A 24,349-nucleotide genomic window follows, 5' to 3' on the forward strand; every position below is an offset into this window, starting at 1 on the left:
TCACTTTCTGCTATAAGGGTGGTGTCATCTGCATATATGGGATTATTGATATTTTCCCCAGTAATCTTGATTCCAGCTTGTGTTTCTTCCAGCCCAGCGTTTCTCATGATGTACTCTGCAGAGAAGTTAAATAAGCAGGAAGACAATATACAGCCTTGACGTACTCCTTTTCCTATTTGGAACCAGTCTGTTGTTCCATGTCCAGTTCTAACTGTTGCTTCCTGACCTGCATACAGGTTTCTCAAGAAACAGGTCAGATGGTCTGGTATGCCCATCTCTTTCAGAATTGTCCACAGTTTATTGTGTTCCACGCAGTCAAAGGCTTTGGCATTGACAATAAAGCAGAAATAGATGTTTGTCTGGAACTCTGTTGCTTTTTTGACGATCCAGCGCATGTTGGCAATTTGATCTCTGGTTCCTCTGCCTTTTCTAAAACCAGCCTGAACACCTGGAAGTTCACTGTTCACATATTGCTGAAGCCTGGCTTGGAGAATTTGAGCACTACTTTACTAGCATGTGAGATGAGTGCAATTGTAAAGTAGTGTGAGCAATCTTTGGCATTGCCTTTCTTTGGGATTGGAACGAAAACTGAACTTTTCCAGTCCTGTGGCCACTGCTGTGTTTTCCAAGTTTGCTGGCATATTGAGTGTAGCACTTTCACAGTATCATCTTTCAGGATTTGAAATAGCTCAACTGGAATTCCATCACCTCCACTAGCTTTGTTCATAGTGATCTTTTCTAAGGCCCACTTGACTTCACATTCCAGGATGCCTGGCTCTAGGTGAGTGATCACATCATCGTGGTTATCTGGGTCGTGAAGATCTTTTTTGTACAGTTCTTCTGTGTATTCTTGCCACCTCTTCTTAATATGTTCTGCTTCTGTTAGGTCCATACAATTTCTGTCCTTTATTGAGCCCATCTTTGCATGAAATGTTCCCTTGGTATCTCTAATTTTCTTGATGCCATCTCTAGTTTTTCCCAATATGTTGTTTTCCTCTATTTCTTTGCATTGATCACGGAGGACGGCTTTCTTATCTCTCCTTGCTATTCTTTGGAATTACTTTATTTCATTTCTATGAACTACTATCTCCTATCTAAAAAATGAAAATGTATATATATATATATATATACTATCTTTGAAAATGATTTTGGATCCATAAGTTTTACAATATTTAGAGGAGTCTAATCTCTATTATAGGTTTTTAATTTTGCTTGTTGAAATGTGTTAGGAATCTAATATTTGGAATCTATTTTCACTTAGGGATTTAACTCCTGAGTCGTCTGTCTCTCCTATTTTGACTTTTCCTTTTCTCCTCCTAGGCACCTACATCTCCCACGTCTATTTTTTCTTCTCTTCATGACTCTGAATCCCTTTGGCTCTTTCTGGGTGTGGAGAGCTGTTTAACAATTAAGCTTGGGGTTTGATCTTTTGTGCTGTGTGGATGTAGAATTCTTGATGTTAGTGTAACAGGGAACTGAAAGCTAAGATGAAGATATCAATTCCAGAACTGTGTTCATCGTCAGACCCCTGTTACCAAGGAACATTAAGAGACAATCACACACCCAAAAGTATCCATGCCTACATGGAAACCAAAATAAATACACAAGCCAGCAAGTTCAATGCAAGAGATCCCACACCTAATCTCCAGGAAAGCAGGAACAGAACAATGAATATTAAAAACTGGGGGGCTTCCCTGGTGGCTCAGAGAATAAAGCATCTGCCTGCAATGCAGGAGACCTGGGTTTGATCCCCAAGTGGGGAAGATCCCCTGGAGAAGGAAATGGCAACCCATTCCAGTACTCTAAAAAACTGGGCTGTCCAAAGCCATACCAAACACAAAGAGAACCAAAACACATTATTGAACATCTCATTGCAGTCCAGAGAGAGGAGATACAGCTCCACTCACCAGAGCACAGACACGCATTTCCCAATTCATTAAATATTGACAAGTCACTGGGGGCAACCCCAAACACAGCAGCAGACTGCACAACAACGAGTAGCCAAAACCCTCCAGCCTGCAGAAAAGGGACCCTGACCACAGCAATCTAAGCAGAATGAAAGAATGAAAAATATGCAGAAGGTGAAGGTCCATGATAAAGCACCACCAAACCAAAAGAAACAAATAAAATAAATACATAAATAAATAAAAGAGAAGGAATTCTTCCTGAAAAAAAAATCAGAATAATAATTGTAAGGATGACCTAAAATCTGGAAAAACAAGTGGAGTTGCCTGTAAATACACTGAACACATGGATTGAGAAGATCTAAGAATATTTAACAAGGATACAGAAGAAATAAAGTATCAATCAGTAATCATCGAAGGAAACAGAGATTAAAACAAATACTCTGCAGGGAATGACAGTAGAAGAACAGAGAGCAGAAAGGACTAGCTAGATGGAAGGTAGAATGGTAGAAATCAATGAAATAGAGTGGGAAAAATGAAAGCAGTGAGGGAAATCTCTGAGACTTCTGGAACAATGTTAAATGTCCCACCATTAGATTCAGAGCTGTCTGGATGGAGAACATCAAAACAAATAAGCAAGAAAGAAAAATAACTGCTTTGAGGAAATTTTTGAGATAAAATTTGAAAACCTCCCTTAGATGGGGGAAAGATATTTCTCTATGTCCCAATATCCCAGAATATCTAAAAGATGATATACTCAACGTGAAACAATCCACAAGGCATATTTATTAAACTAAGAAAAAGAAACACAAGAAGTAAACATCAAGGCCACAAGGGAAAATAAATAAATAACATACAGGTAGATTCACATAAGGATACCAGCTGCTCTTTCCTCTTCACACCAGGACAAAATAGTTTCACATACTTAAAGTGATGAAAGAGTCAAACCTAAATCTAATAAGGATGACATTCAGATATGAAGGATAAATCAACATTTGAACCAAAAGCTGTGAGAATTCATTACCACGAAACTGTTAAATCGGCCACTTACTTCATATATCATCAGGTTTGGAAAATTCATCATTGGCAACGAGTGTGGAATAGGTCAGTTTTAATTCCAATAACAAAGGACAATGCCAAAGTATGTTCAAACTACCATACAATTGTGCTTGTTTCATGTATTAGTAACATAATACTCAACATCCTCCAGCAGTACATGAACCAATAATTTGCAGATGTGCAACCTAGATTTGGAAAAGCTAGATGAACCAGACAAAAAAAATTCCAACATTCACTGGATCCTAGAGAAGGCAAGGAAATTTCAGGAAAAAAATTGCATCTGCCTCATTGACTGCACTAAAGCCATTGACTGTGGATCACAATGGACTGTGATTATTATCAGACCTTCTTAACATGAGAAATATGTACTTGGGTCAAGACACAAGAGCTTGAACCAGACATGGAACAATTGGCTAGTTCAAAACTGAGAAAGGAGTGTGCTTAAGCTTTAGATTCTGTTTATATGAAATATATATGCAGAGAATACTATACAAAATATCAGGCTGGATGGATCACAAACTGGAATCAAGGTAGCTGGCAGAAACCTCACCAATCTCAGATATAGACAGTACCACTCTAAAAAGAAAATTGAAGAGGGAGTAAACAGCCTCTTGAGTTTGAATGAGGAGGGTGAAATACCTTGCTGAAACTTCGACATTCAAAAAACTAAGATCACCGCATATTGTCCCATTACTACTTGGCAAAGAGAAGGGTGAAACCTGGAATCAGTGACAGACTTAATTTTCCTGGGCTCTAAAATCACTGTGAATGGTGACTGCAGTCATCAAATTAAAAGACACTTCCTTCTTGGAAGAAAAGCTATGTAAACCTAGATATTGCATTAAAAAGAAGAGACATTCACGTAACTAACAAAGTTCCCCACTTCATAAACCCCTATTGTTTATCCAGTAGTCATGTGCTGATGTGAGCCCTGGAGTGTAAAGAAGCCTGAGAGATGAAGAATTGATGCCTCCCAACTGTACTGCTGTAGAAGACCCTTAGGGGTCCCTTGAACTGCAAGCAGATGAAGCCAATCAATGTTAAGGGAGATTACCCCTGAGTATTCACTTGAAGGACTAATGATGAAGCTGAAACATCACCATTGTGGCCAACTGATGCAAAGAGCAAACTCACTGGAAAAGACCATGATGCTTGGAAAGACTGATGACAGGAGCAGAAGGGAGGAATAGAAGATGAGATGGTTGGACGGTATCAGCAATGCAATGGTCACATGTGTTTGAACAAACTCTGGGAGAGAGTGAAAGACAGGGAGGCCTTTTGTGCTACAGTCCATGGAGTCACAAAAGAGTTGGAGACAACATAGTGACTGAACAATGACAATCAAAGTCTCTAGAATTACTTCTTAAAATCACTCTAAAATATATTTAATTAAAGTAGTAACAAATAACCATTAATGTGGTATAATAGAAGATGGTGTAATTTTTTTTTAATATGACAACTATAGGCTCTGAAAGAGACAAATCTTAGAATTGAATACATTTTAAGAATGAGTTTGCAAGGAAAATTTTATCCAAGCAATAAACAATAAAGGGCCCTAGTGGCAATACTAATTGTAGACACATAGGTCTTTTAATTAAAAATGTTTTGAGACAAATGATATTAAACATGATTATACAATATTAATTATATATTTTGTCATATTACCTTTCATATTAATGATCCAATACAGCATATGCTCACCTCATCAAAGAGTTCCAGGTACCTGAATCAAACATTAAAAATGTTTGAATATTGTCTCAGCCTTTTGGCTATCATGAAGTGTAAAAATTGCAGATCTCTAGCCATAAGTATTTTTTTGAAATATTTTTGAACTGTGGTGTTGAAGAAGACTCTTGAGAGTCACTTGGACTACAACGAGATCCAATCAGTTCATCCTGAAGGAGATCAATCCTAGGTGTTCATTAGAAGGACAGATGTTGAAGCTGAAACTCCAATGATTTGACCACCTCATGCAAAGAGTTGATTCATTGGAAAAGTCCCTGATGCTGGGAAGGATTGGGGGCAGGAGGAGAAGGGGATGACAGAGGATGAGATGGCTGCATGGCATCACTGACTCGATGGTCATGAGTTGGGTAAACTCCGGGGGTTGGTGATAGACAGGGAAGCCTGGCGTGTTGTGATTCACGGGGTCGCAAAGAGTTGGATACGACTGAGTGGCTGAACTGAACTGAACTGAGCATTTAGATTAGTCCAAAAATAAATATCTAAATAACAGTAGAAGAACATAAGACCACTGAGGGAAGAGAAAATCTAAATGACCATATAAACCAAGAGGACTTAACACACTGAGCAGATCATTCCTTCTAACAAGAACAGAAGAATACACAACCCTCCCATGTTCAATTAGAATATTCTCCAGAATATTTTCGAGAATAGGTTTTACCTTAAGCCTTAAAATAGTCCTTAATAATTTAAATCATACAAAATATGTTTTCTGACATCCAATAAATGTAAATTGAAATCAGTAATGGGAAAAAAGTTGGAAATTGTATTGTGTGGAAAATTAAACCACATATCCCTAAGGGACCAAAGTTTGAAAGAATAAGTCACAGGGCAAATTAGAAAATACACTGTGGTGAATGAAAATGAAAACGCAACGTACCCACATCATCAGACACAACAGATATATATACACATTAAAATGGAAGCTCTGCAAACCTGAGAAGAAGCTAATATCTGCCTCCTACAGAAACTGGGGGGGGGGGGAATCAAAACTCACAGCAGGGAGAAAGAGGAAAACAATGAAGCCTAGTATGGGAATAAAATTATATACATATTTCAAAAACAGAGAAAAATCAACAAAAACAAAATAAATAAAATTGGAAGATATTAGGTAAACTGAGCAAACAAAATGAGAGAAGATCCAGTTATTGAAATGAGAATGAAAAAGATCCCATTGCAATGTAATCATACTAAATAAAGACACTTGTTAGGTAATATGGACACATATTTATGCCAGGAGAAGACTTAAGTTATGTGAAACAGTCGAATGGCTAAAAGAACAGAGTGATTAAAAACTGAAAATTCTGAATAGATTCATTAAATGGAGGTTGAATTCGAAATCATTAACCATAAATAAACATTTAGAATCAGATAATTTTTGATGTCTTATACTGATTAATTTTCTGAGCATGTCAATAACAATGTATGAAAGGCAGAAGTGTCCTATATATATTAGCAATCAGTGACAGTGATATTCATGCGCTAAGTTCCTACGCTCCTGTCTGACTCTCTTCGGCGCACAGCCTATCGCACATGGGTATCCCTCAATCCATCGGATTCTCGTGGTGCGTACACAAGAGTGGGTTTCCATGCCTTCCTCCAGAACATCTTCCCAAGCCAGGGATTGAAGCTGTGCCTCTTATGACTTCTGCATTAGAAGCTAGGTTGTTTATCACTAGTGACAACTGGAAAATAATTAGTGATAAATATATTATATATATATATACATACATACATACACATACATACTTATGTATATACACATATATAAATACAAACACACACACATATATATATACATATATCTATATTCATATGCATATATATCTATATACATATATATATGTATTCTTAAGGTATAGGTATATACTTTTGCTGTTATAGGTATCAATGTATATTTCACTGTAAGTATTTACTACAGGTATGAACTTTTGCTGAATCCAATGATCTGGTATGTTGTGGTTTCTCTTTCATTTATCTCAGATTATTTTTCTAATTTCCCTTGTGACTCAGGCATTGACTCAACCATTCCTTAGAAATGCCTTCTAAAATATTCCACAAATGACACATTTGCAAAAATGTATGCCATTTTTGAGCTTTAGCTCCATGTCTTGGTAGTCAGAGAATATAGGTGGTACAATTTAAAATTTAATTGTTTTATGCCTTAATATTAAAGCTATGCTTGAGAATATTCTAGAGAATATTCAGATATACATAGATATATAACTACGTGTATACATACATATATATTTATCTATATATAGATATAGATATATACACGCACATATGAGTAGAGATGCATATATGCATAGTATACGTAAACATGTCTATGCGTATACATCAGTGAAGATATATATATATACACATATCTTTATATATATAAACATATGTGTTTGGAAAGCACCACAAACCTCCCCTGTTTACTCTTCCTTGATCGGGAAGAGTTTCTAGCCATGTTCTTGAAATTTTGATTTCCCTTTCTCTTTCCTATCTCGTTGGGACTTGCATTAACCTGTATTAACTCTTTTCTCATTATATTAAGGCCACTTTAGGTCCTGTTGAGGTAAAAGCCCACAGTCAGCTTGTCTTGGGGTATATGAATCTACTACAAACAGTAACATTTTCTGAGGGTGTAGAGAGTAGAGCACACTGTGAACTAAGTATGCTGTCAGCCTTATCAGTAACCAAAGGATGTTGCAGTCATCAAGTCATAAGCCATTGCAGCCATCCCTGAATGTGAGCCCTGAGAGGACTCTGGATGAAGTCAGGCTGCCCATCATCAAGCCTTCAATTACCACAGCTGCCACCAATTGTGCTGCCAGAAGTGACTCTGACACAGAAAAGAACAGGACACTGGCCCTAGTTATAGTGCCTATTGAAGAAATTATCTCAAGAAGCCCAGATTCCTGCATCTTGCCATAGGTAGAATCATGCTAAACCCATTAACTTGAGATGTCCAGTTTTCTTTAATTAACCACAATATATGAACATGCTGCCTCCATGATCATTGTGAAACTTTTATACACCCTGGCACTTCCATTCCCTCTTCAGAATGGTCTTTCAGAAATACTTGAGAAGTTGCTCGTCAGGAGTAAATCCTCCTCAGGACTAAAGTCTAGATGAATAAAACAAAATTCTCAAATTTTAGGCTGTGCATTTTTCCCAGTCAGTCACACAGATTCCAGGATTTAAAAAAGAAGTGATCCTTGTACAGCATTTCAAACTTTCAAACTACATTTATAATTTCCTACTTAGGATAGTTCTGAATGTCAAAGGTTTACTATTGTGTACTAAAACATGAAGGAATTTGTGTTTCTATAAATTGTTGACATCATTTGGTAACCGCTCTTTCCTTTGAGAAACATTGCCAATCAAATGAAGTGAGGAACACTTATGTCTAGAGTCTGAGTTTATTCTGGCTAGGTTAGCTCTAAATTGTTAAGTGTTTGCTTTATGTTTTGTCTATACATACGAAAGCAGTCTTTGGTGCAGATTTTACTTGACATATGCACTGGTACACATTATACTTGACTTATGCACTGTGATGCATTTCTTGCTACTTGCCCAAGTTGGCCAAGGACTGACATCCATTTTCCAATTTAAGAAACAAGTTGAAATTGGAGTGTGATTGCTTTACAATGTCTGGTACTTTCTGCTGTAAAACAATGTAAATCATCTATCAGTATATATGCATGAGCCTCCCTTTTGAGAAGCCCTCCCACCTGCTCTTAAGCCTCCTCTCCTACTCCACAATCCACTTCCCTAGGGCACCCCAGAGTCCTGAGGAGGAGCCTCTCACTGGCTAACTACTTCATACTTGGTATTATACATATGCCTGGGCATCTTGCTCGATCCATTCCACTATCTCCTTCCACTTCTGTGTCCAAGTCTGTTCTTTACCTCTGCATTTCTTTTCCCACCCTTCAAACAGATTCTTCAGAACCAGTTTTCTAGATTCCACATATATGCATTAATCTACAATATTGGACTTCCTCTTTCTGAATTACTTCACTCTGTATAATAGGCTCTAGATCCATCCATATCTCTAGAAATAATCCATTGTTTTTTTTTCCTTTTTGTGCACGAGAAAGTTTCCATCCTGAGCATGTGCCATAACTTCTTTATCCATTCTTCAGTAAATGGACACCCAGATTGCTTACATAACTTGTCTACTGTAAATGGTATTGAAATGGATACTGGGATACACCTTTTTTCTTCAAAGGTGGTTTCATTTGGGTATATGTCTAATAATGTGATTTGGGGGTCATATGGTAGTTTTATTGCTAGTTTTCTAAAGAACTTTCATACTCTGCGGTATCATGTCAGTATTTATTTACATTCCTAACAACGCTGTGAAGGGTTCCCTTTCTTCCACATCATATCCTTCATTTATTGTTTTAAGATTTATATTTGTGTGTGTGTGTGTTTGTGTATATACTTGTTAATTTATAATATAATTATTTTTATGTAACATCTATATTATGAATGTATAGTATAGTGTAAACACATATTTGTTAATTTATGAATATGAATGCATACACACACACACATTTACTTCTTCATTTGTTTACATCAGGGTTTAATTGCTGCATGTGGAATCTAATTTCCTGACCAGGGATCAAACATGGAACCCTTGATTTAGGATCATGGTGTCTTAGCTTCTGGACCACTACCAAGTACCCTGTTGTCGATTTTATAATGATCACCATGCTCGATCGTGTGATATGACACTTCATTGTAGTTTTGATCTGTGTGCCTTTATTATGTTGAGGTAATTTTTGCTATGCTCAGTTTCGGGAGAGTTTTTTATCACACATGATTTTTGAATTTCATCCAAGATTTTTCAGCATCTATTGAGGTGATCATATGGTTTTAATCCTTCAATTTGTTATGGTGTATCTGATGGACTGATACGCAGATCCTGGAGGATGTTTGCATATTGGGGAAAACCTCACTTAATTAAGCTGTTGGATACTTTTAATGTGCTGTTGGATTCTTCTTGGGAGTATTTTGTTGAGGATGTTTGCATCTATGTTCAACTGTGTGATAGTGGCCTATAATTTTCCTTTTCTGTGTTACCTCTGGGTCTTCTATCAGGGTGATGCTGTACTCGTAGGAAGAGTTTGTGCATTTTCCTACCACTGTAGTATTTTGGAAGAGTTTTAGAAGTGTATGTGTTAACATTTCTCTTAATGGTTCATACAATTTATCTGTGACACCATCTGGACCTTGAGTTTGTTAACTGGAAAATTTTTTGTAACAGTTTCAATATTAGAGCTTGTAATGCTTGTTAATATTTTATGTTTCATCTTACTTGAGTTCCGAAGAATTAGTCTGTGGCTTCCAGATTCTACATTTTATTGGCTTAAACTTGTTTGTTGTAGTCTCTTATGATCCTTTGATGTTTCTGTGGTATCGGTTATAATGTCTCCTTTCTCATGTCTAACTTTATTGATTAGAGTGTTCTCCCTTTTTTTGTTGATGAGTCTGGCTCATGATTTATGTATTTTCTTTATGCTCTCCAAGAGATCCCTTTTAGCATTATTGATCTTTGCTATTGTTTACATTTTTTCTCTTGTTTTCCTGTTCTAGTCTCAGTGACTTTTTTTTTTTCCCAAAACTAATTTGGGTTTTCTGTTTCTTCTTCTTTCTCTAATTGTCTCAGTTGTACTGTTAGGTTGATTACTTGAGACATTCCTTTATTATAATATTTACTCTTTTAGTGTTTTATCCTGTTTCATAGGTTTTATGCAATCGCATTTTTATTGTCATTTGTTTCTATGAATATATATATATATATATTTTTTTTTCTGTCTGATTTTTCGTGTATTTCTTGGCCATGAAGAGGTATATGCATGAGACTGAATGTATTCAGGTGTTTGTTTGTTTGTTTGTTTTGTCTTTGTTATTTATATTTTTGTTTGTTTCTTTTTGTTTTGTCCCCACCACACACCATGACTGACATTCAAATCGTAACATATATTGCAGTAAAAAAAAAAAAAAAAAAGCTTGATAACATTTTGATTAACTTAAATTTGCCAAGGCCTGATTTGTGATGCGGTTTCTGATTTATCCGGACATATTTCATTTGCCCTTGAAAAGGAACTGCCTTCTGCTGGTTTTTCGAAGAAATCTACTTAAGTTTCAGTTGAATTGCCAGGTCTGTTGTGTTATTTAAAGTCTGTTTTTCTTTTAATACTTCGTTTTTAATTTGGAAGATAATTATTTTCCAATGTTGTTCTGGCTTCTGCTGTACAAAGGCATGGATGAGCCTACAGCACACATACAGCAGTTATTGTGCTATCATTCACACACCCTTCTTAAATGTTTCTTGCATGATTTACATTTATTTTCTGAGATGTTTGATCATCTTTACTATCTTTCCTCTCAATTCTTTTTCAGTGACAATTCCTATTTCCTCTTTAATTATGTCTCATGTGTTTTAACATTGTTTCTTTGCCTGCAACGTACTTGACTTTCTTCACATTTGTTTATCTTACTATGTTAATGGTCTTTTCTTCCCAGGGTGCAGGGTTGCAGTTCTTGCTTCCAAATGCACCCTGACTGGATAAGTTTGGTGCAGTGGTTTCTGTGTCCTTGGAGGGGGAGGGACTGGCAACTATATTCTCTGGCATCTATATTCCACAGCTGACACTTCTCTCTCTCACGGTGGTATCTTTTGCAGGTATGTACGGGTTTAGTCTGACTTTAGGCAGTCCATCTGTGGATGATATGGCTTGTGTTTCTGTTCTGCTTTTTTGTGTGGCATGAGGCATCAGCTCTGGATAATATAGCCTTTTGAGTGGAATTGGTTCTTAGTTTGCGATAGAAGCCTTCATAGACACTCTCACCAATTAATATTCGCTGGAACCAGGAATTCTCTGGTACTCTATGGTCTTCGATATGGTGCTGAAACTCTAGAAGAACAGGCCCAACTTCTGGTCAGAGAACCAAGATCACATAGTAAAAGATTAGACAGAGGAAACAAAGGAAGTCAGACAAATTGTAAGAAACCAAAATCAAAGAAAAAAATAATAATAACAAAAAAAGAAAATAACACAAGCAAAAATCACAATAGGGAAGAACACAGAACCAATAATACAACTAAGCGAATAACTTGCAAGACATAAAACAACACTAGAGCAGAGTGCCACGTAAAAAATAAAGAAAGAAATCTGACAAAAATGACAAGAGCTTTCCCACAGAACAACAGAAAATCACAGTTAACATAGAAATATATACCTATTAAAACAAACATGACAAGAAACGACATCAACAAAAGGCACAGAAAGCAGGAAAACAAAGTACAGGTTATGTACATACAAAAAATAAATATATGCATTAGTATACTGTATTGTTGTTTTTCTTTCTAGCTTACTTCACTGTGTATAATGGGCTCCAGTTTCCCCATCTCAGTAGAACCGATTCAAATGTATTCAGGAAAACAAAGTACATGTTATATACATACAAAAAATAAATATATGCATTAGTATACTGTATTGTTGTTTTTCTTTCTGGCTTCCTTCACTCTGTATAATGGGCTCCAGTTTCATCCATCTCAGTAGAACCGATTCAAATGTATTTTTTTTAATGGCTGGGTAATATTCCATTGTGTATATGTACCACAGCTTCCTTATCCATTCGTCTGCTGATGGACATCTAGGTTGCTTCCATGTCCTGGCTATTGTAAACAGTGCTGTGATGAACATTGGGGTACACGCGTCTCTTTCAATTCTGGTTTCCTCGGTGTATATGCCCAGCAGTGGGATTGCTGGGTCATATGGCAGTTCTATTCCCAGTTTTTTAAGGAATCTCCACACTGTTCTCCATAGTGGCTGTACTAGTTTGCATTCCCACCAACAGTGTAAGAGGGTTCCCTTTTCTCCACACCCTCTCCAGCATTTATTGCTTGTAGACTTTTGGATAGCAGCCATTCTGACTGGTGTGAAATGATATGGAATTTGAAAGATGGTAACGATAACCCTATATGCGAGACAGAATAAGAGACACAGATGCATAGAACAATTTTATGGACTCTGAGGGAGAAGGCGAGGGTGGGATGTTCTGGGAGAATAGCATTGAAACATGTATATTATCATATGTGAAACAGAACACCATTCCATGTTCGATGCATGAGACAAGGGCTCAGGGCCAGGGCAATGGGATGACCCAGAGGCATGGGATGGGGAGGGAGGCGGGTGGGCGGTCCAGGAAGGGGAACACATGTAAACCCATGGCTGATTCATGTCAATGTATGGCAAAAACTATTACAATATTGTAAAGTAATTAGCCCCCAACTAAAATAAATAAATTTATTAAAACAATAAAAAAATAAATATGTGATGTAAACAATCTTAAAACAGTAAATAATCAAGAATAATGAGAAAGCCTACAAGTGAGAAAACGAGTGAACCAGCCACACAGCGTAGCAAAACATGGTCAGTATAATGAATGTTATTAGGGTCCCTGCTGTCAGTGTTCTGGTCCTGAACACGAGCCACAGCACAGCTCCACCTCTTGAGAAAGCGTGCCCAAACGAGGGCAGAAATAACTTTGGATCTTCAGTAGGGACAGGTCAGACTCTAATCTGGGATAACTCCTATTTGCTTTTAGTGCTGCCAGAGCCTGAATATTTTCATTCATTGGAAATCTATTGTCCCTTTTGTATGCCATAGACAAAGAGTCTGCAACCACAGGCAGAAAATTTATGGCCCTACTGGGATCATTTTCTAGCCTGTGGTGGCAGAAGCATGAGTATTAGTTCTAGCTAGTTGTTTTCTATTGCCTGATAGTAGGTCTCAGCTTGTGGGAAAGGGTGGGGGTGGGGAGGGGGAGGATTCAATGGTGTTACCTCCTCTGTGTGACTGAACCCTAAGGTCCCACTTCTCTGTCAGTTTGGGATTTTTCAAAAAGCATTCCTTCCTATGCACTTTGACATCCCAGATCCATCACTCCATCTCTACGTAGTCAAACGCAGTTCACTCCCAGGTTGGCTTTCTAACCCCACGTTTCATCTTCCAGGCCCTATGAACACTGGTTGACCTGCATGGCCGTTTGGGACATGTAGGACCACACCACACATTCTCTGTTTGATTCTCACTCTAGACAAGCTATATTTCATCAGCTTCTTCACCTTGCTTCCTTTCAGTCAAAAGTAATTTAAGTTTACTGAGGTGACTTACCTGAATCCTCAGTCTATCCCCTGCTTCTCCATCTCCCACCACAAGACACAGGTTTGGTTCTATTCCTCTCATCCTCCTTCTCCCATCTTCCTTCCATTCTTCCCAGTTATGTCTTGTTCCCATATAGTTGAGCAAGGTCTTCTGCTAATATTCATTGGATGCGCTCGGGGAACTGTTGCCTTTATAGAAGTATTATTTGTGATGCCCCCATGAAGAGAGTTGCTCTCAACGTCTTCTTATTATCTGCCCAATCAGAACTTCTGATTTTCTTTCTAGGCAGGCTCTGTAATTCATTTATGCATGCCAGTAAAGCAACAAACTTTAGTTGATGTGAATTTACCTGTTTAATGGGAGCTTTCGTGCATACACACATAACTGGTACAACATTGACTTCGAACATGCAGATAAGCCGAGTTATTTTTCCTGAAATTTCTGCTAATGAGGAATTGTCATCAGTTTGAGGAAACATAGTTCCTTTCCAGATAAAAGATGATACAGATATTGGGCTCAAAAAGTCCGTTCCTGAAAATATCTAGCTATTTGTCAAATTGTCCCGACATTTTCCCGGAGCACAGATTCCTTATTTCTGCTCTGGAAACTTAACTGTTTCAAGTGGGTGTCAAAGGTCAGAGATGGGCATGGTCATAATTTAATACTAACTTTCCAGGCAAGCGTACTGGTATGGGTTCCCATTTCCTTCTGCAGGAGATCTTCGCGACCCAGGGAGTGAACCCAGGTCTCCAGATTGCAGGCAGTTGCTTTGCCAACTGAGCCACCAGGAGAGCCCACAAGAAGATGGCAAGTGCCCAGGAATGTAACAGTTGGTAGATGATAGCTTGAAAAATGGAGAAGGCAATGGCATCTCACTCCAGTACTCTTGCCTGGAAAATCCCATGGGCGTAGGAGCCTGGTAGGCTTCAGTCCACGGGGTCGTGAAGAGTCGGACACAACTGGGTGACTTCACTTTCGATTTTCACTTAAATGTATTGGAGAAGGAAATGGCAACCCACTCCAGTGTTCTTGCCTGCAGAATCCCAGGGACGGAGGAGCCCGGTACGCTGCCGTCTCTGGGGTCGCACAGGGTCGGACATGACTGAAGCGACTTAGCAGCAGTAGCAGCAACAACTTGAAACAGAGAGAGAGCGAGCAGGCAGGTGTAGTTAGTCATTTAATCTTAATAGGTAAACCTTAATTGGAGTCTGGATCAGAGAAAAAGCAAGGGTGTTTCATAAAGTCATTTACGTCTCCTTTATTGTCTCTGTTAATGGCTTAGACTGCATGTGAAAGTGAGGTCATTCATTTGTGTCTGACGCTTTGCGACCCCATGGACTGTAGCCTACCATTTCTTTCTCCAGGGGATCTTCCAGACCCGGCAATCAAACTTGGGCCTCCCCCATTGCAGGCAGACGCTTCACCATCTGAATCACAGGGGAAGCCCTTAGACTGTGTGGGTCACAACAAACTGTGGAAAATTCTTAAAGAGATAAGAATATAAGACCACCATACCTGTTTCCTGGGAAAGGTGCACACAGGTCAAGAAACAACAGTTGGAACTGGAGAAGGAACAACGGACTGGTACAAAATAGGGAAGGAAATACATCAAGGCTATATATTGTCACCCAGCTTATTTGACTTCTGTGCAGAGTATACCATGGACAATAACTTGCCGAAAGAATTTGAAGCTGGAAACAGAATTACTGTGAGAAGTGTGAATAACCTTAGTTATAAGATGACAACACACACATGGCTGAAAAACACTAGGGACTAAAGAGCCTTCTGATGAGGTGACAGGAAAAGCTGGATTAAAACTCAATCTAAACACAAACCAACGAACACTAAAAATAAGACCATGGAATGTGGTCCAAACATTTTGAGATCTAGCAATTGGATACAATTGACTCAGTGACAGGTTTCACTTTCTTGACCTCTGATAACACTGCGGGGAGTGACTTCAGCCACGAAACGAAAAGGCACTTGCCACTTGGATGAAAAGCTACGACCAGTCTAGACACCATGTTAATAAGCTGAGTGATTACTGGAAAAGATCCGAATGGGCAAAGTTGATTTTCAGGAGTAACGTATGGCGGAATGAGCAGGACCCCAGGAACTGAGTGCCAAAATATCAATGCTTTGCAGTAGTGGGTCTGGAGAAGATGTGTGAGAGTTCCGTTGCGAGCATGGAGTTCAAACTAGCCAAGCATGAAGGAGTTCAACTCAGACTATTCACGGAAGTTCTGACGCTGACCATGAAGAGCCAATATATTGACCATCTAGGGCCTAGAGTGAAATCACTGGGAAGAAACTGATGCTGGGAAAGATTGAGGGAAGGACGAGAAGGGAATGCCAGAGGGTGAGATGGCTGCAAAGCATCACTGACTCAAAAGTCATGGGTTTGAGTAAACTGGTGATTTGAAAGGCAGGGGAACCCAGGGTTCTTGCTGTACATGGAGTCACAAAGAGTCAGACAAGACTGAGTGGCTGAAGAACATCAACAAATTGGTATTGGCAGTGCTTGGGAGACTTTGTCATTATACATGGGATGAAAAGTGAGACTGAGGACAATTAGAAAGAACACAACTCTTGTCGGTTTCCTTGTTTTCCACCCTCAAAATATTCTTCTCACAACATCTCTTGAGAGCTTTCCAGAGAAGGAGAATCCCTGGGGAGTCATGTGGTATCCTGAGATGGAAACCGTACCCTATATGCCACTTGGATCTACAACCTTGGTCTTAGGCAGAAGCAGGCATTGTCTCTAAATATGTGCTAGAGCTGCCCATCTTCTGATGGGTTAACAGTTATGGTTTGTGATCTTAAGAATGGGATGAGAGGTAAACAAACTTACAGTTCTCAATCCAACTCTGTAATCCTGGGAGAAGCATCTTTGACTTGTGTATCCTAGTCGCCCTTAGGAATGCTTACAAGCGGTTACATTACTGAGCAGGGATGTAGGCAGGAAACTGGATCCATTTTGACTTTACCGCTGGCCTTCTCTGTGAATAGACCATTCCTCTTGTCTTCAGATGAAGGTTGAGCATTGTGGAAGTGTGTGAATGCATGTGAAATCCCCATAAAACTGAAGACAGGGAGTACACAGTTTTCCTATTTGAGTCAGATCTCAAAGACGTTTAGCTTTACAGATCCGCACTATCAATGCATCTCAAATATTCATAAAATTCTCATGTGATGATTGTCACACAGATTTGAGACCAGAAGACCTGTATAGTCAGCTGCTTAGTAGTGTGGTGGGGCTTGGACATTTCAGGTATTATGTAAGAAGAATGTCAGCCATGTTATAACTTCCTTTTATTTTAACTGTCTATCACATCCACTTGGGAAGGGGGCAGGGGAATTCCACCATGTGGGAAGAGAATTCCAGGTTTCGTCCTTAGTTTCATTTGATGCCTAAGAGTGTTCATTACTGGTGAGTGTGCAGCCTCCTATAGGAAGGTCGTATCCTATTACAGGAAGGCCTGGTTGAAACTGCAGGCCTCTACATGGCCTTCTTGAGTACTGCCGTATTAGAGGGTGGGTGTTTTGTTATTGCCAGACATCATAGATACCTAAGGTCCCACGCATCTTTTGCTGGGTTGATTGGGAGAGTACCATAGTTTTTAACTATGTTTGGGCGGAGGAGCTTGGTTATTATTGAAATGCTTTCAACCTTTGACGCATCCGTTTGTCTTGCACTTTGAAAAGAGAAAGAAGAGTTTTGAATGGGCAGTTTAATTTGTGCCTGGCTGTATTTTTGAATGAACTATTTCTTCAGCTGAAATTTCTAACATAAAAGTCCAAAAGAGAGCCCAGACATACACTCACAAACACATTCTTAATCTGATGCACACACACACAAGCACAGTCACGATCTTGTATGCTTAAACACAATTACAAAAAGAAAAGAAAACCCAAGGACTCACTGGAGGACACCTATGAACTTCCCAAAGTTTCTCTGATACTTGTCTCTAGGCTTAATTTTGGAAATCATTTTCTACTTGAATGATATGTCTCTAGCGACATTTTAAATCAGAATGCTTTAAAAGATATACCTTTGTTGTGCATTCCATGGGATCTTAAAGTACTTTGCATGTAAGACTATTCTGTGATTTGCTAAAATGAAAATAATTTGTAGGGTAACAATAGTGAAGTCATATTGAGCTATTTAGGCCCTGCAGTTACACATTTGCTTGTTCCACTATAAGCACCCAATTTCATCCTCTGATCTTCTCCCATCAATTTTTCTACTTCTTGTCTCAATCTTCTGTGTTTAACTCACTGCGTTAACTCACTTGAATTTTTGTTCTCACTTTTACTATTTTAGGCACAAATTATAAAATAAATAAGTACGGGAAAGAACACTGAACTCATGTATAATATTTCCCTACTGTATTGAGATACTTTCTCTATAAGCTTTTGAGAATTAAAGGTACTGATATGTTAAAGCCATATGGGAATTGATCACCAAGGTAATGCATCATGTAACCAGGCTTCCCGTGGTAGGACAATTGAGGTACAATTTAATACTATGTTTTCAGGAGGGGACAAAAACAGTAGCTTTCCCAGATAATATATTGCATGTCCTTATCCATGCCTTTTCCAAGTTACCACAGAGCACTAAGGGAATTAATCCTATTCTTTTTGAGAAGGACCTGCCCCTCAAAGCAGAACAGGAAAAGAAGATCAAAGGGAGTGAGCAGGAATAATCAGTACACGCCAATGAAATAGAAGATGTGATTGCTTTTAAGGTGCTATTTCTCAAAGCATGCAAATTTGGCTCCATAGTAAGATGCCTGAAATCGAAAACCAGACCATTGAACTTTGCGCTTGAAAGGATAACTAAGGACACCGATTTCAATAACTCTTACAATTGCTGCAAAATGCTTACCTCTCTAAAGTATAGTGTTCTCAGCCAAATTTAATGAAAGTTTTCAGTGAAAGAAAAAGTGTGTGCTGTTTGGACACCTCCCTTATCTACACAAATAGCCCACAGCTTTCACTCTGCATTAGCCCCAAACATGAGAACGGTGAACTTAACTTGGTGTTGTCCTATGTGGGTTACCATACCAAAACAGGGCCATGACTTGATATTGCTACTACTGTCTAAAGAAATGGCCACAAAGTGGAGATTGCCAAGATTTCTAGGTAGTGTTCATGACAGTCTGGGGGGTCCAACTGGCAGACACTCTGCTCATCTTCTTTCATTGTGAACTATGTGAAGGATCAGCCATTGATTTTGATCCCTCCTTACTCCATGACTTTTCTAGAGAATTAAAATGAATGATTCTTTTTTGTTTGTTTGTTTTTTTCATAAATATCTCTATAACTACTACTGAATTTTAGGGAACTGGGGCCTGAAACAACATGACTAGTATGGCTTGTTATAGACTGTAAACTTCATGAGAGCAGCAATCATTTTATAATTTGAATTCCCACATTTGACATTCATGGACATATAAGATATATATTTATCAACCGGGAAAAGATTCTCAGTAAGTAGGAAAGGTCAATTATGATAATAGTGCAGGTTATAGGATGTTGTTGAGTAATGTATATAGCATTTGATTCGTGATTACATTTCCTTGTTGATAATTCAGTAAGTACACGTTTTAGCTGATGTGAAAGATACACAAAGAAAAGAGGGTAGACCCAAAACACATTGAAGACCTGATATCCGTGCTCACCTTGGTAGGAGGGCGAACAGAGGTTCCTTCCAACCCCAAGAAAGAGTTGAGGCAAAGTTGTGAGAAGGGGCTTAGCACATCTGAAAGCAGTGTGTGTGATTGTAGCTCCAGAAGCACGGTGTAAGAGAATGGTACTGAAACTACTACGGAAAACAAATATCATGTCTTCAAAGAACTTGTTAACCATCCTGAGGTGCTGCAATCACCAGAGGAATTTATTTTGTCTCTGAGGGAACAGATAAGCAAAATCTAAATACGCATTAGGAAATATAGGGTGGAATCATGGTGGCAGGAAATAAAGGTACGCCTTAAGGAGAGCAGAGCTAAAATGACCCTATACAGTACCACTTGTAAAATACCTATCTTGTGCTGGCCATGGTCCAGTCACTGATTATGTCCTGTAATCGTTGGTATCACAGTGATGGTATAACGGTTCTCCTAATTTTGGACATGCTACAATATTTATATTTTCAAGTATGAAATGAATTTCTAGAATGAAGACAATCTCCTGTCTAATGTCTTAAGACTCTGCTGCTGCTAAGTCACTTCAGTTGTGTGCAACTCTGTGCGACCCTATGGACAGCAGCCCACCAGGAGCCCCTTTCCACGGAATTCTCCAGGCAAGAATACTGGAGCGGGGCACCATTTCCTTCTCTATCTTAAGACTCTACCGATACGTAATAGAATATCATGTAACTGTGAACGCACTAAGGTTCGTACTGTGTAGGTGCACTTGTTTTGATTTTATTTGTATGTGTTCCTTCACCCGTACCATCCTCATTTAGACACCCATTCATTTCAGCAGGGATGATTTCCCAAATCACTTTACATCCATTACCTCTTTTCCCTTTGTTCTCATTTTCTTGCTTAGAAACAATAGGCTAGGTGCCATTTACCTAGGATGCCTAACGGATGTTTTCTTGAACTGAAGAGTTTATAAAAGAGTGCAGAGAAATAGCCAGACATTGAAATAAAGCCTTAATTTACTCTTCATTGTTTCAAAATAGAAAACAAAACTGTGCAGAGGAACGTGTAACTTTATTGTTCAAATACAAGAATTGTGGGTATTTGTTGACATCTCCCAACGTAAATTTTAATCTTCATTAGGTTCCATAAGCTGATACTTATTTGATAGGTCAGTTTTAATTAGCATGGTTTTCACATAAGGAATATCGTTGATGAATTGACTTGAAAGAGAGGAGGTGGGTGTATAAGCGATCGTTGGCACTGGGGACCTTGAGTTGCCTCTCTGTTGCTGGTTAGGAAGAGGACTGTCATGGGCTGACATATCGCTATACCTGTCTGGAAATGTAGAAGGCTCCACCATCAGTCCAAAAGAACTGCTCCATAATGGAGATACGATGTGGTTCTGAGAAGTAGATGTAGCGGTAGTAGCAAAGTCCTCAACGTGGCCATTTGCTTGAGTGTAGGTGCTATGGAAGTGCCAATTAAAAATGCTCAACTGGTTTAAAACAGCAGGTTGATCTACCACGTTCTGTTCTCTTTGTCTAACTGATATTGATGGGGAAGGAAAGTCACGCGGAAATAGGGCGCTTGTTTCAGGGACTATCTGGCTGGTATAAGTCTTTTGTGGGAAAGGCACACTTAAACTGGTGGAAGCTGAAAATGGACTCTCTCCACTAGTTTGAGCATGAAAACCAGAGTTACGATCATCTATGTTGACCCTTGCTTTAACATGCTTCTTCTCGTAATCTGGAACTAGTGAAGATTTTGGAAACACATTGCTAATCCCAACTCTTCTTTTCATTCTTCCTAAAAGTTGGGGATAGCCTCTTTTGAAATTTGGATTATGGTAGATCTGTAACTAAAATCAAAGGATACAATTATTTAGTTTTTTATAAACGAAGGTAAAACTGACAAGCAAAGTTAAACTATAAAAATGTATTCCTTTAATGATGCCAATTAAATAGAATCAAAGACAACACCTCCATTAGTAGTTTTAACACCTTACATGTTAGAAACAAATATGCTCCTCAACTAAAAAATATGTTGTATATATACAGTAAATACCACTTAAAGTAGCTTGAGGACATGTATCTGATTTCAAGTTGCTAGGAGAGTGTATTAAGTATCAAATATTTTAACCTCCAGCTGTTCTCAACTTCAAAAAATAAAACGTGTTCAACAGTTTGCTATCTCAATTTTAAATTCGGTTTTAGCTACATATGTGAACATGCTTTCTAAGTCACATGATTTAATCTTACATATTGACAGTAAGTGGAAATTTTGGATTACCTTGCTCAAAACAGAGACATTGTTTTCTTCTTCCAGAAAGTCAGGTAGTGAAGCAGATCTTTGAAAAGTTTGTCGCTTTTTACTAAACCCATAAAGTTTAAGCTGGCTAACTAAACTTTTCATACTATCAGTTTCAAATATTCTGAAAGGGGCCTTTCTTTCCAAGACTTCTTTCTTGAAGAGTTCTTCGTTGATCACTATAGAAGTGCCACTCTCATCCCACCAAATACATTCAAACTGATCACTTTCAACTATAGCCCAGAGTTTTTGTGGAAAAGTGAGGGAAAGAAAATCATTCCACTCATTTCTTTCAGAGACAGAAAATGTGTAGGGTGGCCTTTTTATCCCAGCTTCCTTAGACAAAGCCTGGAAAGCATATTCTTCAATCATAGATCTCAAAACTGAGTCCCCAGTAAGTGTGTAATCACACGAAGACGATCCAATGGAGGTTTTGGAACCACTTGATACATCGTTACGAAGCACATCTTGAATTTCTGAAGGAATGTGTGCCATCTCAGAGAGATCTTTCTTCAGATACTTTTCTCATTTGTCTGACTTTACACACTCTAACTTCAAATGCTGCTTGGCTGGCGTACAGAGATAAACTCTCAAGACCATCAGCATGGTTCTCAAAGTCAAAAAGCTGTGACATCACAAAGTCACTGGTCTCCTAGCAATTGAAGAGTAGCGCTGACATCATAAAGTCACTGGTCTTCTAGCAATTGAAGGGCAATGTTCAACCAGTGTTTACTTCTACATCAACTTAAAATAAAGGCTGCTTGCATAAACAGTAACCAAAAACATGAAACCTGCAAAATGTCATTGCTAAAGAATTTTTACACAGAAAAATCACATCAATAAGTCTACTTGGTTCCTGAAATAAAAGTGATTGATCACCCTTCTATACACATATTCTTAACATTCAGGACTGTTACCAAACCAAACATGGGTCTGCTCACTTCTATGCAATGAAGTCAATCAACTGACTGTGGGTTTCAGTGAAAGCAAGTGTAGTGTTTATTTTATGACCTTGCACAGAAGTGTTTATATTATGCAGAGTAAAATAGTCAGGCACGGAAAGAAAGACTCATTTTACTCTTAATTATTCCAAAATAGAAATTGGCCCTATGAAGATGAATATGTAACTTTTTTCTTCAAATAAGAGAATTGTAGGAATTTGTTGACATCTCCCAACATTAATTTTACACTTTGGTATCCTCCATAATCCAACACCTATTTGGTACATCAGTTGTATTAGGACAGTTTTCAAATAATGAAGATGGTTGATGAGTGGATCTTGAAAGAGAAGCAGCAGATGTGTCAGGGATCTTTGGCACTGGGAAAACTAAATTGCCTGACTGTTGTAGTTTAGGAAAAGGACGGTCATGGGCTGACATGTTACCATACCAACCTGGAAAGGTAGAAGGCTCCACCCTCGGTCCAAACTAACTGTTCTGTAATGGACACAAGTTGCGGTACGGAGAAACAGAAGTAGACATAGCTGCAAAATTTTCACTAGAGCCATTTGATTTAGTGCAGCTGCTATGTGAAATCCCATGACAAATGCTCAAGCTAGATTGTGGGATGGGGAGGGAGATGGGAGGGTACTCCCAGAGGGAGGGGATATATGTGCCTCTATGGTTGATTTATTTTGAATTCTGACAGAATACAGCAAAATTCTGTAAAGCAATTTCTCTTCAATTAAAACAACAACAACAACACCTAAAGCAGCTGCAGATTGATGTATCACAGTATGCTCCTGTGGTCTAACTGATATTTACGATGGAAAAGAGAAATCATTTCAAGTTGGGGCACTTGTTTCAGCAGCTATCTGGATGGTAGAAGGCTTTCGTATGAATGGCACATTTAACCTTGTGCAGGCTGAAAATACACTCTGTCCTCAAGTTTCAGGATGAAAGTCAGAGTTTTGATCATCCACATTACCCCTTGCTTTAACATGCTTCTTCTTATTACCTCGGACTAATGAAGATACTGTAGAGACATCTATTCCCAACTCTTCTTTTCACTCTTCAACAAATGCTAAAGGATCTTCTCTAGGCAGGAAACACAGAAAGGTTGTATAAACTCGAATCCCAAACAGCAAATCAAATGGCAACAGGATCATACTTATCAACAGTTACCTTAAATGTAAATGGGTCGAGTGCCCCAACCAAAAGGCAAAGCATAGCTGAAAGGATACACAAACAAGACCACTGTTTATGTTGTCTACAACAGACCCACCTCCAAACAAGGGGCACATACAGACTGAAAGTGAAGGGCTGGAAAAAAGGTATTCCAAGCAAGTCGAGACCAGAAGAAAGCAGGAGTAGCAATACACATATCAGACAAAATAGACTTTAAAATAAAGCCTGTGAAAAGACACAAAGAGGGACACTACATAATGATCAAAACATCAATCCGAGAAGAAGATATAACGATTGTAAATACATACGCACCCAACATAGGAGAACCACAATATGTAAGGCAAAGGCTAACAAGCATGAAAGGGAAATTAATGATAACACAGTCA

At 38.5% G+C, this 24,349-nt stretch overlaps 1 protein-coding gene across 1 annotated transcript; it reads right to left on the reverse strand.

Moving 5' to 3' along the window:
* Positions 1–20,582: 20,582 nt before the first annotated feature.
* LOC145537636 (heat shock transcription factor, Y-linked-like) lies at positions 20,583–22,456 on the reverse strand. Its single transcript, XM_081568405.1, has 2 exons — positions 21,820–22,456; positions 20,583–21,388 (listed from the first exon to the last, which is right to left on the reverse strand). The coding sequence occupies exons 1-2, from the start codon at positions 22,330–22,332 to the stop codon at positions 20,657–20,659; spliced, it is 1,245 nt and encodes a 414-aa protein (XP_081424531.1). The 5' UTR covers positions 22,333–22,456; the 3' UTR covers positions 20,583–20,656.
* Positions 22,457–24,349: the final 1,893 nt, after the last annotated feature.

Source organism: Giraffa tippelskirchi, chromosome Y (assembly GCF_054371585.1).
Source record: "Giraffa tippelskirchi isolate mGirTip1 chromosome Y, T2T-mGirTip1v1.2.pri, whole genome shotgun sequence".
Lineage (NCBI taxonomy): Eukaryota > Metazoa > Chordata > Mammalia > Artiodactyla > Giraffidae > Giraffa > Giraffa tippelskirchi.